This window comes from Pelodiscus sinensis, chromosome 1 (genome assembly GCF_049634645.1).
Source record: "Pelodiscus sinensis isolate JC-2024 chromosome 1, ASM4963464v1, whole genome shotgun sequence".
NCBI lineage: Eukaryota > Metazoa > Chordata > Testudines > Trionychidae > Pelodiscus > Pelodiscus sinensis.
In genome coordinates, this window is record NC_134711.1 from 85,191,585 (window position 1) to 85,205,767 (window position 14,183).

Consider the following 14,183-nt stretch of genomic DNA (forward strand, 5'->3'; position numbering starts at 1 on the left):
CTCTTAAAAGAATATTTGGGAGGGGGCAGGAAGAGATGTTCTAGATCAGTGGTTTTCAAACTTTTTTCCTTGCAACCCAGTTGATGATGCCTGTGACCCAACATAACTTTTGACTAGAGTGCAGCCTCTGGGGTGGTTGCTTCAGGGGCACAGTACAGTCTGTGGTGCCAGGACAGGCAAGAAGCCTGTCTTAGCACCTCCACTGATCACCTACATCAGGGGTCACCCTACATCAGGGGTTTCAAACTCAATTTACTTTAGGGCCAGTGCTAATGCTCAGATCCTCCTAGCAGGCAACCCCTCTGGCAGGGCTTGGGGTGAGGCAGGGGAGAGAATCCTCTGCGCGTTTGCCCTTTGCATATCTCCTGGCACTGCCTGCTGCCCCACAGTAATTTAATCCGCCTTCCCTGGAGTTTCCCCCACTATCATCATCAGCATAGCTGTGGAAGAGCAGCTTCCGTCTGCTAGCTCTGTGCCACTGCCAGCACGACCCTGTGGCCCAGGAGATGTGTGTGTGCAGAGCGGTGAAGTGGAACAACCCGGCTGGCCTGGGAGATTATGGTGGAGAAGAACAGAGACTGCAGCATTGCTCTGCTTCACCATGGCTCCTACTGCTCCGCTCAGTGGGGATTAAGGATGTTAAATATCAGTTAAATTACTAGTTAAGTAGTCGATGGAATTTCCATCGCCTACTCAACTAGTAAATAGGTACTTCTGAGTTCCTACTTTGAAATGTACAAGAGCCCCAGTAGGGGCTCTTGTGCATTTCAAAGTTGGAATTCCGCATGCAGCCCAAGCCAGTGGGAAGTTCTGCTGGCTCCAGGCTCCACGTGCTTTGAAATACACAAGAGCCCGCCGGCTTGTGTGCATTTCAAAGTGGAAGTGTTTGTGTGGAGCTCGGATCTGCACGCCCTGTGCCAGCTTTGAAATGTACATGGGGGCTCTTATGCAGTTCAAAGTGCAAGTGCCCGCATGGAGCCTGGGGTCAGCGGGGGACTTTGAGTGCCCCACTGATCCCGGGCTCCATGCGGCACTGCCACTTTGAAATGCCACGCAGAGCCCAGATCAGCTCAGGACTCCACCAACGATCCAGGACTCTATGTGGCATTTCCACAGAACCCAGGGTCAGCTCTATCTGATAGAAGCAGCAAAGCCGGGGGGAGCAACTAGTCGGCTAGTCCTTAACATCCTTAGTGGGGAGGGGCTAACCCTTGCTGCCTCTCTGTGCCAAGCCCTCCGGTAATCCCTGAAGCTGTTTCCCTCGGGGGAAGGAACTTGAAGAAAGTAGTGTAATGGGGCAGGGGAAAGGGGCAAAGATTTTGCAGGGCTGAAGCAGAGACTGGGTTTAGGGGAAGGCTATGGACAAACTTCCCCCAGCTGCAGAGACTGAATGCTGGCATGGCACATGGGCTGGATCGTGGAACTCCTCAGTCCATAGATGGCCCATGAGTTTGAGACCCCAGCCCTACATCCAAGGTGACCTATTGCCTGACATTTGACGATCCAGTACTGGGTCACGACACATACTTTGAAAACCACTGATCTAGTTTGTCAAATATTTAACAGATCCCTAGGTTTATCAGTTTAAATCATACACTAGAAGGTATTTCTATGGAGGGTTTTTTGGTGAAATACTTAACATTTTAAACACATATATGCTTTGACTTTAAAAACCACTACTTGTGTGCTGCAATTTAAGCACATGCATGTTTGGCAAATTAGAGCCTTAGTGTTATATGACTTGACTTCTAAAATACAGAAATCATAGCAGAGTTGCACTTGTAGGCAAAAATTTCACTGTTACAGGTTCATAAAACTCCATATATTGAACAACAATTTTCGTTATTAATGGTGGAGAAGGCCAGAGTCCCAGGCCCTTTTAAATTACTGTTAACATACAATGTGGCATGCTCCACACAATGCTCCAGGCTCCCTGCCCCGGCTCTGCCTCTTCTGCCCAAGTCCCCGCCCCTTTGGGAGTATGGAGCTGCCTCACACACATACTTTGCCTAAGGACCCACCACAGGCTGCTGGCTCTCCTGATAAGCAGTGGAAATTTGTTAGCTACAGCATAACCAGCTGCCATTCTTCTACCCCTGCTCTTTACTATAGTCCATCTGCAGCTGACCAAAAATGAACTGCTGCAGCACCACACAAAATTAGGTATTCTGTCTTCAATACACAAAGGCTGTGTCTGCACTGGCGTGATCTTGTGCCAAAGCGGCCGCTCTTGAGCAAAAACTTGTTGCCTGTCTATACTGGCCGTGTGTTCTTGCGCAAGTAAACTGACATTCTACTTTATAAAAATCAGGGCTTCTTGTGCAAGAACTATGATGCTTCCACTCAGGAATAAGCCCTCTTGCGCAAGAGGCCACTGTAGACAGGCAACATGAATTTCTTGCGCAAGAAAGCCCTATAGTTAAAATGGCCATCAGAGCTTTCATGCGCAAGAGAGCATCTACACTGGCATGGATGCTCTTGCGCAAAAGCACATATCTTGTGCAAAAACACATGCCAGTGTAGACACTCTCTTCTGGAAGAGTTTTTACACAAGAACTCTTCCACAAAAGAGTTCTTGCGCAAGAAGCTGCCAGTGTAGATGTAGCCAAACAGCTATCCTTCAAGGGCAACAGATATTTTCTTATTTCAGAAACAAGTTATTTAACAGCTACATCTTATTAGTTTAATTTACAAAAAAAAAATAAGAAAAAAAACAGTAATTTAGCTCTTGGTATTTCATTTGCCATGATCCAGATTTTGTGCATTAATATGTCTGTGTGCATAATTTAAAAATACATGTCTAGCAGTGCAATTGATACCTCTATTGCTGCCAAATACCTTTTGAAAATCTGTGGTATATCTTATTTGTAGTTCAAGTAAGTATTTAGCAACAAGTTATCACAGATCACTCCTAAACATGGAAACTATAGACAGACTGTTGACAGTAACTGCATGGTAGCACCACACCAGGCATGCTATAATTAAGAATTATTTTATCTGCCGCATCTCACCTGATCTATATCATGCTGGCTCACTCGATTCTTCCCATTTCTGAAATCCAAGTTAGGCTCTGAACTGAAGGAATCTTGAAAAAAAAAAATCACAAATTTAAATTCTTCATTCCACTTTAGTAGCCTATATTTGGAGGTATGAAGCAAGATTAACATACCAAATGCCTATTTTGTACATAATAGAAAGTTAAATACGGATTAAGAGAAAATCACAATAGATTTTTCATGACCTGCTGATGAATTCCCACTCAACCATTAGAGTATTAACTTCAAATAGCCCTGGATTACATAATATGGCCCGGTCAGCAACAACAGTCTCACAATGCTATCTTTCCTTCCCTGACTTTTTCTCTTCGTTTCCACTGGTGAATTAATATTGTATCAAGTTAAAATGCTTTTAAAAAACAAAAGTCCTTATATCTATTCCTATCACCATCTTCAATTATTACATTTGAAAACATTTTTTTAAATATACAGTCTAATTTTTACCATTTATACTTTACTTTTTCAGCTTCACTCAGTTTGACCAACAGAAACAAGATTAGTCAATTTCACTTGTTTCTGGACAAACTTACTTTTTACTTTTCATCCACTACTACAATGTAGCAATATTTGGGCTGCAAATATTCCACAGACATGTTTGGATTTAAGCAAAAAACGATTATATAATAATTAGTAAAATATTATTAATGTTAAGTTTTGTAAACATCTATTTTAGAAAACTTTAATTTTGGTATTCAGTCCCTTGATATTGCCAGATGTTTTAATGTTAAATTTACAAACAAATGCAAAGGCACCTTGAGGTTTGAGAAATGTTACCTTGTAGCCTTCTGCTCTTAAATGAAGTCCTGGAAGCAAGCAGCGAATCTTGGGAATCAGTAGGGGTGCAATGCAGTAGATAGTATTCCAGGTGACGCCAAAGAATGAAGAGGCATGTTTCTATTATATCTGTAGATGTGCTAGTGAAGGAGACTACAGTTCATTTATGCTGGTTTTAAATTGTATCCCTCTTAAAAGAAAACTCTGATCCTGCAAAAAGCTCCATGCATATTTAACTCTGTACACGTGCGTAGTGACTGCAATGGGCCTACGCACATGGCTAAAGTTAAGCATGTGTTTGCAAGACAAGATTGAGGTGTCTGTTTCTTGGGGACCTAAATGACTCTGATAGGCAGCTCCTACTTGTCATGGCCCTCCATTTTTTCACAACAGTAGTTCTAGTTACTTGCATGGCTTGGATACACTGACAGCATGCTTTGTAAACCTATACACTTGATTCTTTTTATTGTTACATGGTTCCAGATTTAAGTGCTTTGTTGTTCAGCTGTATTTCCACTTCACCACACATCAAATGGAGGAGAATCACCACCCTAATCATGTCAATGAACTTTATTTGTTGTTAACTTCTGTAGAGATAATGCTATGGTACTAATGACTTTCTTTCAGAGCTGGTACCACAACTAGAAAATAAATATTTAAATACTGAGCATAGAGGAACATACCAACTGATTTAATTGCCATTATCTTCTTGCCTAGGATTGGCATTATTTAAAGTGGCCTGAAACCCAATTGATGGTTAAGCAATAAAACAAATTTAATTTTATTTCTAAGCAGACTTTTCCAATGTTCTAAGTGTCACCACTGGAGTTGTCATAATTCCAAAAGGATACAGGAACATAGGGAAAGCAACTTGGCCCGGTTGTTTATCAGCTTCACCAGACGCCGTCTTGCTAAAACATATTTTTGGGCAGTAGAAATTTTGTCCACCCCCGCTGGCATCACTGACTGACACAGCTATAGTAAGAAGAAAAGATGCAATGATTCAACACTCTGTAGCAAACCAGAACAAAGTGTTAAAAGTCAAGAAAATACCCATAACTGCTTTGTAGAACTTTGTCTTCTGTGGAAGGTCTCTCTCTGTTCTTCTCCTTCCTCTCACTTGCTGCAGTCATTAGAAAAAACTCCAACATTACCCCATTCCCCGACAGGAAAAAGGCACAAGTATACGACTGTCACAGCTCAATACTACACATTTCTACATTTAGTTTATTTACAGGCCACAGATATTTCTGACTGTTCATGATAGAGTCTACAGAATCCATTACCTCCTTTATCTCATCTGGTGGGAGCTGCTCCACATTCTGTAGCTTGTTAACACTCTGTCGGTGGCTGTCATAGTAACTGAAGAAATCATTAGCATTCTGTTTCAGCAAATAGGCAATGATGCCCAAGCCAGGCAGGCGCCAATATGGGACCACTGGAGGTTGTGTGTCTAAGAGAGATCACCACCAAAATTAAAACAAGTTCTTTGAAGCCCCACGGCTATGCTGCTTATGCTCTACTATTTGTCACTCCCATAGTGCAAGGATATGGAAATACTGGTAAACTTTATTTTTGATGTGTGGGCCACATATATTACATAGATGAGATTCTAGGAGAAAATTCAATGATTTCATCTGTTGCTGACACATGGCAGGCAAGCAGATAGCTGTTAGCATTCAATTCCCCACATCTTTTTTTTGTGATGAAACTTTATAATTTCTGCTTTGTGCAGAAATCACATCCAGTATCCCTCCTCCTTAATCAGTGACAACAAAAAAGATTAACCACTGTGTGCCCAACTGCTATACAGGTTGAAATTCTCCAAGCTGGGACTCTCTGGTCTGGATGTTCCAGGATCAGAGAGTCCCAGTGGAGAGCTAGCATCTGGGAGCCCCGCAGGCTGGCAGGGCAGTGGGAGCCCGACGCACAGAAGCAGCGGGGCTGTCTAGTAGGGCAGCAGGACTGCCCAGTGTGGCAGCAAAATCCCAGTGCACAGAAGCAGCGGGACTACCCAGCCGGGCAGGGGAGCTGTCAGGGCAGCAGGAGTCAGCGATGGGTGGGTAACCTGCTGGGAGGCCGATGGTTGGGCCAGGGGTGGGGAAGGGCTGGAGGCAGGAGGGCAAAAAATGTCCTCCCCTCATCTGGCAATATCCTTCATCTGGGACCAGCCAGGTCCTAAGGGTGCCAGATCAGGGAGGTCCAACTTGTACAAGGGGAAATTCCATCTGCAGCTCATTATTCAGTCATAGCAGGAGCACTGGGGCTATACGTTACAGCCACAAAAGATTACTTCCATGTTTTGCACAACAGCTCAGGCTTATTGAACCTTAGAATTCTGAGTGTCCTCTAACAATTATTCTGGGCTGCTGAAAGGTAAACAAACAAATGACTTCACATAAACCCAATCCATGTATAACTCAGGCTTTCCAGCATGGATCTCTACCTATAATTTTTCGCTGAACTAACTCAGGCTTCAAAGGTCTCAAAAAGCTAACATTTACCATATTAGTAATTTTACACCTTTTAAGATGGCTGCTCTATCAGGGAAAGGAGAATTCTTGAAAAACCATGTTCTTACACATATGAAATAAACGGAAAATAAAAGTCACTGGTTGAATCAAGGCATTTGTATCACAATGAAAATGTATCAGTAACAGTACATTTATTAGTAATAGCTTTGCAAAACATTTACTACAAAGAAAAACTTAATTTGCACTGTTGGGGTTGGTGGTGTATTGTCTTAATAACTTGTGAAAATGTAGTGCAATCTCAGCCAATCCCATCCCGTGTTTGTTGCAATTTGGCATAATTAATACCTACAGCAAGTTAGAAAAGGCACATTGCTCATGTCATGAATGAGGTGCGTCACCTGCTACTGGTCCAACTTTCATAATTCAGTCTTGGATACATAAAAAACAAAGAAACCACAAACCCACCTTGACGGGTTCCATCTCGGTTAGTTGACTCGGACAGACTAGGAGTGAACAGACAAACTGTGTGCTGAAAGGTGGGGGCACACTGTAACATAAGTGACTGGCAGTATTCCATTACATTTGCACAGATCTACAAAAGAAAAATCACAGCAAGTCAATAAAAGTAAGACTGATGAAATATTATTACCACCATTTTCAGAACTCTTCAAATTGCATATATCAGTATGATAGCTCCTAATCAGCCTTCCCAGGAATTGCACAATTCTCAACTAAGGATTTTAGCAGTGCTGTGAAGACATAACTTCGTTCCCCAATTTCCTCACCTGTTGCATGGCCAACTCAATCTCATCCCTCTTGCTTACTCGGTCTCCCTCGGCATTATCATCTTGCAGTTTAAACTGACGGAGTCTGTCTGAACCACCAAACCGACTTAGAAGTCCTAAGCACTGGCGCTGTGACACAAAGCAAACTTTGATTAGTGTCTCAGCCAAAGAGTTAAAAATTTCCTTTGATATTTACAAGCTGGAAAATGACAGATTTGCATTAATAATAATCCCATGTACATTTGAAGCAAATAAACCAGTTTCAAGTCAAATACCTTTTATATTGCACGGTCTGACAGGACAGCAATAATAACTTCCTACCAAGATGGTCGTGTTCCTAGAGTAGGTTTATTATGATCACCTAAAGATACCTCAAACACTGAATAATTTCCACATGTAAATTGTTAAAATACACCTTAGAAATACTTATTGCTAAATACTTCTGGCGGGAGGAAGGTGTAGAGCGAAAAATAAATTAAATCCTCCTTTCTTTCTTGGGGTACGTCTAGACTACATGCCTCTGGCGACAGAGGCATGTAGATTAGGCTACCCGGCATAGGAAAATGAAGCGGTGATTTAAATAATCACCGCTTCATTTACATTTAAATGGCTGCTGCGCTGAGCCAATCAGCTGTTTGTCGGCTCAGCGTGGTAGTCTGGATGCTCCGTGGTCGACATCAAAGGCATTTGCTGACCTCCCAGGTATGCTTTCTGGGATGAGGTTTACCTGGGAGGTCAACAATTGCCTTTGATGTCGACCGTGCAGCGTCCAGACTACCACACTGAGCCGACAAACAGCTGATCGGCTCAGCGCGGCAGCCATTTAAATGTAAATGAAGCGGTGATTATTTAAGTCGCCGCTTCATTTTCCTATGCCGGGTAGCCTAATCTACATGCCTCTGGCGACAGAGGCATGTAGTCTAGACGTACCCATTATGACCACAGTGGCATATGAGCTGAATACAGTACTTGCTGTCTTTTCACTCAATTTGTTATAAAAATATTATTCGGGCCACACAATTTTAAAATGAATAAAGAAATTACATTGCACAAAACAGGAACCCTTTCTTTGGTTTTCCATGGGATCTCATGCTAAGGGATGCAGGTCAAATACTCAGTCCCACAAATACTAGAGAAGCTGCTTACTGCTTGCAAACCCATTTTTGGCTCATCTATGGAGTAGCAATCCATAATGGGTTCAAGAGAACACATTATCTTGCTCTCCCATCTAAAAGTATTTGGTGTGGCAGCCTCTTTATATAATTACATAAGAAAGAAGTAGTTCCTACTAGTGGGAGAAAGCATTGCAACAGCGAGGCTTCAGAGCAGAAAGTAGCGCATGAACTGTCCTTATGGATTCTAATCAAGAATCCCTACACCCTATATTGGATTTCTCCTTAAAAGGGACAAGGAAAGAAATAAGACATTGCATGTACCAGACACATCCACAGGTGGAGCTAAGGATGTCATTGTGGTGAAAGTGGTAATGGAATAGTTCAGAATTACTTCATTTTGGTGTTGGCCTCAAATTCCTCCCCATTCTTCACATCTAGTAGATGAATTCTATAGATCTCTGCAGGCTCAACTGTAAAATGAAAGTCTCTAACCTAACTTACCTCTTACTTTGTGCCAAAGACTTCAATTTTTTTTAATAAGATTCTCAATTCTTGGTTAGAACGTAACAGATATATGTTCTATGAGAACTGGTACAAAATTAAGATGCAATTCTCATTTAAATGTGAAATTTCAAACTAACATGGGACTAAAACATAAAACCCAGTTACCTGAAATCGTCCTATATGCCCCTGTAGCTCCATTTGCGTCCCTTCATTAATATCAATGTCAAATTCACCTAATACACCTAACAAAACAGACAAATATGTTGCGGTTTTTTCAGTTAAAAACATTTATGGTTTAGTATTTTACATTTATCTAACATAGCTGATCAAAACATTTCCATCAAAATGAAATTTTTACAGATCTTAACACATTTTTCACAAAAATGTGGAAAATCTAACTGTAGCTAGTACAACGGGGAGGGCAATAATTTTTTAAGGGGGCCACTTCACAAATTTCAGAACTGGTCGTGGGCCGCCCCAAAGGGGCAGTGCCTCAGGCAGAAGGAGCAGGGTCATGAGACTTCACATGCTCCCTCCGCCCACAGACTCTGTTTGGCCTGAGAGTGAGGGAGCATGTGAAATCTTTGGCCCTGTTCCCACTCTTCCAGGGCGTGCGGCGCCTAGAGAGAACCACAAGCTGGCAGTTCCCTCTAGGCACTGCGTGACCCTGACAGCAGGAGGAAACTTTGCACGCTCCCCAGTCTTTGACCCCTGACCTCACTCTGCCAGGGGCACGCGGCACCTAAAGAGAACCGCGAGTAGTTCTGAACAGCTGGCAGTTTCCTCTAGGCTCTGAACTCCCCAAGTTAGGGGAAGGAGACTGTGTGCTCTCCCGTCCCCAGGTCTCAAATGGCATGGTGGCAAGGTGGCTGCAGGCTGGATCAAACAGCTTTGCGGGCCGGATATAGTCCGCAGACACTGTCTTGCCCACTACTGCAGTAGGTTTGTGATTATGTAATTACATTATTTATTAATAATACTATAAGCATTGTTTAAAATAAAATTTCAGGCTGAATTTTAGTAATTAAGAAAAATTGGCAAACTACTGGCAGTTGTTGTGCAAGTCTTTCCACATAGCTAAACCAACAAACTTGGGCACTGTGCAGCCCTTGTTATTCTAGTCATAGACCCTGCTCCTGGTGAGGAAACACTGCCAATCGTGACAAAACGTAGCATGGTGAATTCGGGAGGAGCCCAACTATGTTCACAATAGGGATGTAAAAATGTGTTTTAAAAAACTAACCGAGTAAGTGCTAAAAATCTTGGCGGTTCCACGGTTACACACTGTGGGCTCTGCAGTTTAAAGCTTAAATAAGCTTTATACTTCAACTCCCACAGCGAAGCCTCCCTGGGAGCTGGGCCACCAAACCTCCTCCCAGGGAGCATAGCCAGCAAGAGCTTCCTGGGAGCTTTGCTGCCTCAGTGAAGTTGCTTCCCTGGGAATGGGGATTGGCAAGAGCTGCTGGCCCTGCTTCCAAGGAGGCTTCGCTATAGACCCTGTATTTGGCTCCCCGGGAGCCAGCATGTAATCTGCGGCGGGGAATGGAGGGGGGCGGCGGCCACGGACAGAGGCTGCTCCAGCTGGCTGGCTGGAGCAGCCCCTGCCTGCGATGGACCCCGAGGGGCTGGAGCAGCCCATTGCCCAAGGCAGGCAAGCAGGTGCTCCAGCCCCTACTGGTTAACCAGAACCGATAAGCGTTACCTGTTTAGGGTGCTGCTTAATGGTTAACCAGTTAACCTTTCCACAATGATCTAGAGCAGTGGTTCTCAACTAGTTTGGGTCCACATGGGACCCACAAGCAGGATTCAGAGGATCCATGAAGCAGAACCAGTGCTAAGATCACTGGGGCCGAGGGCAGAAAGCCTTAAACCTGCCACTCAAGGCTAAAGCCCAAGTCCCACCACCTGATGTTGAGGAAGAAGCCTGAGCACCTTAGTTTTGCTGGGCACCCTGTGGCATGGACCCCAGGCAATTGCCCTCCTTGCTCTCCCTTAATGCTGGACCTGGCTTTTATTTACAAAAACATAGTTGTTGTGGAACAGGTGAGCTGTGGAGCTTTTATAGCATGTTGGGGGGAAGGAGGGCTCAGAAAGAAAAAGGTTGGGAACCACTGGTCTAGAGTAGACTACCAAACCCAGGACAACAGTGACCAGACACTTTCATGAAGATAGATCAGAGAGGAGGAGGTTAGTGCACTAACCTACAGTACACCCCCCACAATATAAAACTGTTTATAAATAAAATTATGGGAAACACTGAATATTATCAACTAAGAACTAAACTAGACTATTTTAGGCAAATTTCCTGTGCCTCAGTTTCCACAACTGTTTAGTAGACTGGCTGAATAATCCCCTTGTATCTATCTCCTGTTTGCATTTTAAAGATGAATATCAGAAGATTGAAAGCACTATGTAAGTAATAGGTATTATGCAAATACAGCCAGCAAGTCAAACCTACATCAACATATTTATTGTGGATTCCACATCCACTGCCAAACTATCATTCTTTGCCTCAATAATAATTATTTATTATTTCCCTTGTCTCTTTTCAAAGCCACGCATTCTAATGAGACAATTTTTAACAGAATTTCAATGGTGTATCCTATTCCTTTGACAGTATATCAGAAATAATCAAGCTCATGTGATCAAGTCAGACAAGTGTAACAAAATTGAAGTATTTCCAATCTAAGAGATATTCCTACCAGGCAGAGCTGCTTTGCTGATTATTCCTGTCAGGAAGGCTAGTTCCTGAAGTGATCCTGCACTGACATCTTGGCACCGGAGGATCACCTGGATAGTATCTGAATGGGATATTAGAAACTGCAAAACCTGAACCACAGAAATGAGGAAAGAAAACATGAGTGATGGAAAAAATGCACAGTAATCTAATAGATAAAATCAGAATTATTGCTACAAATTGAATCGCTTTAGTCCGGCACCCTGGGGACTTGACTGGGGCTGAACCAGAGAATTTGCTGAACCACGGGAAGTCAATATTGTCTAGCAGCATTACCAACACTTCTACTTACTGGGATCTTATAAGACATTTAGGGATAAACCAGAGCTAAACAACGGTACAGAACACTGAGAGCCAGGATTGGTGGCTGTAAACAAACTTTATGGCACGGTGGGAACCTTGGCCACACCCATGATAACTGAACATTCAGCTAACTAAAATCATGCCAGACCACAGATGTTGCCAGACCAGAGCGAGCTGGACTAGAGAGGCTCAACCTGTACTATACATAACCCGGCAACAAACAGTGCCATCAGCCAATGGCCCTTAGCTTACCTGGCCAGCTGCTTGCAGGTGTTGTGCCATGCTGGAGGTGAGGATCACCTGGCACAGCTGGAGGGCTGGGAGAAGAATCTGGCGATAGCGCTCCACAGGAGCGGGAATGAAGACAGGGGGATCTCTCATTCCAAACATCCTGAATAGGTTTAAGAGGAAAGGTATCAATAGCTGATGGAAATTGGAGACCACAAACACATACAGCTTATAAGCATCTTAAAGGACATGAAAACATCACAATTCTCAAAAGCAGTTTCTTAGTTAAGGCTTTTAGCTTTCCAGTACAAGACCAATTTCACACACACAACCCTTTTTAACTTCCTCAGAAAGCTGCTTTTGCTAGCTAGAAGACAATGTTTCTTTGAAAACATTCAGACTAATCAGATGTTTTCCTCCACTGTCCTCAATGCAAACAAGTAGCTTCTACAACAGGGGTCGGCAACATACAGCACGTGTGCCATAAGTGGCATGAAAGATGATTGAGTGGCAAGCACAATGAAAGTCTATTGGCTTGCAGCTCAAGCTCAGTCCCTCCTCATCCCTCCCTCCCCCCCGGGGTGTAAACTCCAACTGATACATTTAGGGTATGTCTACACTTGCAGCCTATTTCGGAATATGGCTGCAAATGTATGCATTCGGAATTGCAAATCAAGCCCGGGATTTAAATATCCCGCGCTTGATTTGCATCTTCCCGGCCGGGCGCCATTTTTTGAAATTTACAAGCCAGGCAATCGAAATAAAGCCCTATTTCGAACTACCTGTTAAATCTCATTGCAGGAAGAATAACAGGTAGTTCGAAATAGGGCTTTATTTCGAACGCCCGTTTCACTGCCACGCTTAGACGCGGACAGTTATTCCGGGCTTGTAGATTTCAAAAAAATGGCGCCCAGCCGGGAAGATGCAAATCAAGCACGGGATATTTAAATCCCGGGCTTGATTTGCAATTTTGAATGCATACATTTGTAGCCGTATTCTGAAATAGGCTGCAAGTGTAGACATACCCGCTGATGTCATGCTCATTGAAGTGCCTTGTTTATAAGTTTCTAGCCCTTTTTGTTGCAAAGATTGCCTTTGCAATCTAAAGTGAGAATTAGAGTTGGAAATTAGGCAAGGTGATTTTTCCCTAATCACACAAATTATTCCTTTTCCTCACCCAGCCACCTTACAAACAAAAGTTGCACATGGTGTTCCTACACCAAATAATGGTCATTTGAGCTGCTGCTTTTAGTTGCAAGCAACATACAAACCTCCTGCCAGGAAAGTTGGGCAGTATCTAGGTTACTCCAATTAATCAACAACACTGTACAACTCCATGGAGTTGCTGTATCACATATAATTACAAATATATGGAACAACTTGGAAATTAAATGTATGTCAATCCTATACATCCATTCTTGTACTACAGGAAGGAATGAGAAGAAAATTAATCAAATGCGGGTTTTATACACCCTTCAAATACGGATGTTAAATTGCGTTTAATCAACTAATCGACTAGTTGATGGAATTTTCATCAACTAGTCGATTAGCAGATTATGGGGGGAAACTGCAGAGCCGCAGAGGGGTTAGCTCCCAGGCTCCCGTGCTTATCAACTAATCGACTAGTCAATTAATTGATTAAACTAAATTTAACATCCCTACTTCAAAGCACTTCCAAATCCTCAAAAGATAAGTCTACAAAGCAACTGCAGCTCTAAACCAGTAGAATTTAATTTACGTTTAAAAAATTATGGACTAACTTCTAAAAAAAAAAAAATCAGATAAGCTAGTGGGTTTATATCCTGGATCCAAAAAGAAAGTACCATAATTTACCCCTTTACACCAGGTAAATCAGAATTTTTCCATGCCAACCCACTATAGCTTCAATTTAGTTAACCAAGTGGATATTTTTTACATAAGGATGAAAGATTACAAAAGCTGGTGATTTCTGCCTCCTTCATAAATGGATTTTATCGTCTAGCACTCAGTTAAAGAACCAACTGTATGGACACCTACCCCTGATGATCTGTCTCTGGTCGCATGTCATACACCTGACATTGTGCAAGCCTCACAATTACTCCAGACCTCAGCAACTCTAATGCACCTTGTGGAATTTTAGCCACTCTGGTCAAGAATGCCTAGAGTATAGGAGAGAACAGGGGAAAAACAGTCATGCAAACATACAGTGAGATTTCATTTATACTGAT

The 14,183-nt window shown here is 42.8% G+C and overlaps 1 protein-coding gene across 1 annotated transcript in view; it reads right to left on the reverse strand.

The window, feature by feature from the left end:
- The window catches only part of NUP205 (nucleoporin 205), an 88,757-nt gene that overhangs the window by 482 nt on the left and 74,092 nt on the right, over window positions 1–14,183 (reverse strand). Inside the window, exons 33-42 of the mRNA XM_006125865.4 lie at window positions 13,993–14,114; window positions 12,001–12,139; window positions 11,411–11,537; window positions 8,874–8,950; window positions 7,090–7,218; window positions 6,770–6,896; window positions 5,117–5,283; window positions 4,682–4,805; window positions 3,831–3,959; window positions 3,012–3,085 (exon numbers count right to left, since the gene is read on the reverse strand). Coding sequence (XP_006125927.2) covers window positions 3,012–3,085; window positions 3,831–3,959; window positions 4,682–4,805; window positions 5,117–5,283; window positions 6,770–6,896; window positions 7,090–7,218; window positions 8,874–8,950; window positions 11,411–11,537; window positions 12,001–12,139; window positions 13,993–14,114 — 1,215 coding nt within the window. The remainder of the gene's footprint in view (window positions 1–3,011; window positions 3,086–3,830; window positions 3,960–4,681; window positions 4,806–5,116; window positions 5,284–6,769; window positions 6,897–7,089; window positions 7,219–8,873; window positions 8,951–11,410; window positions 11,538–12,000; window positions 12,140–13,992; window positions 14,115–14,183) is intronic.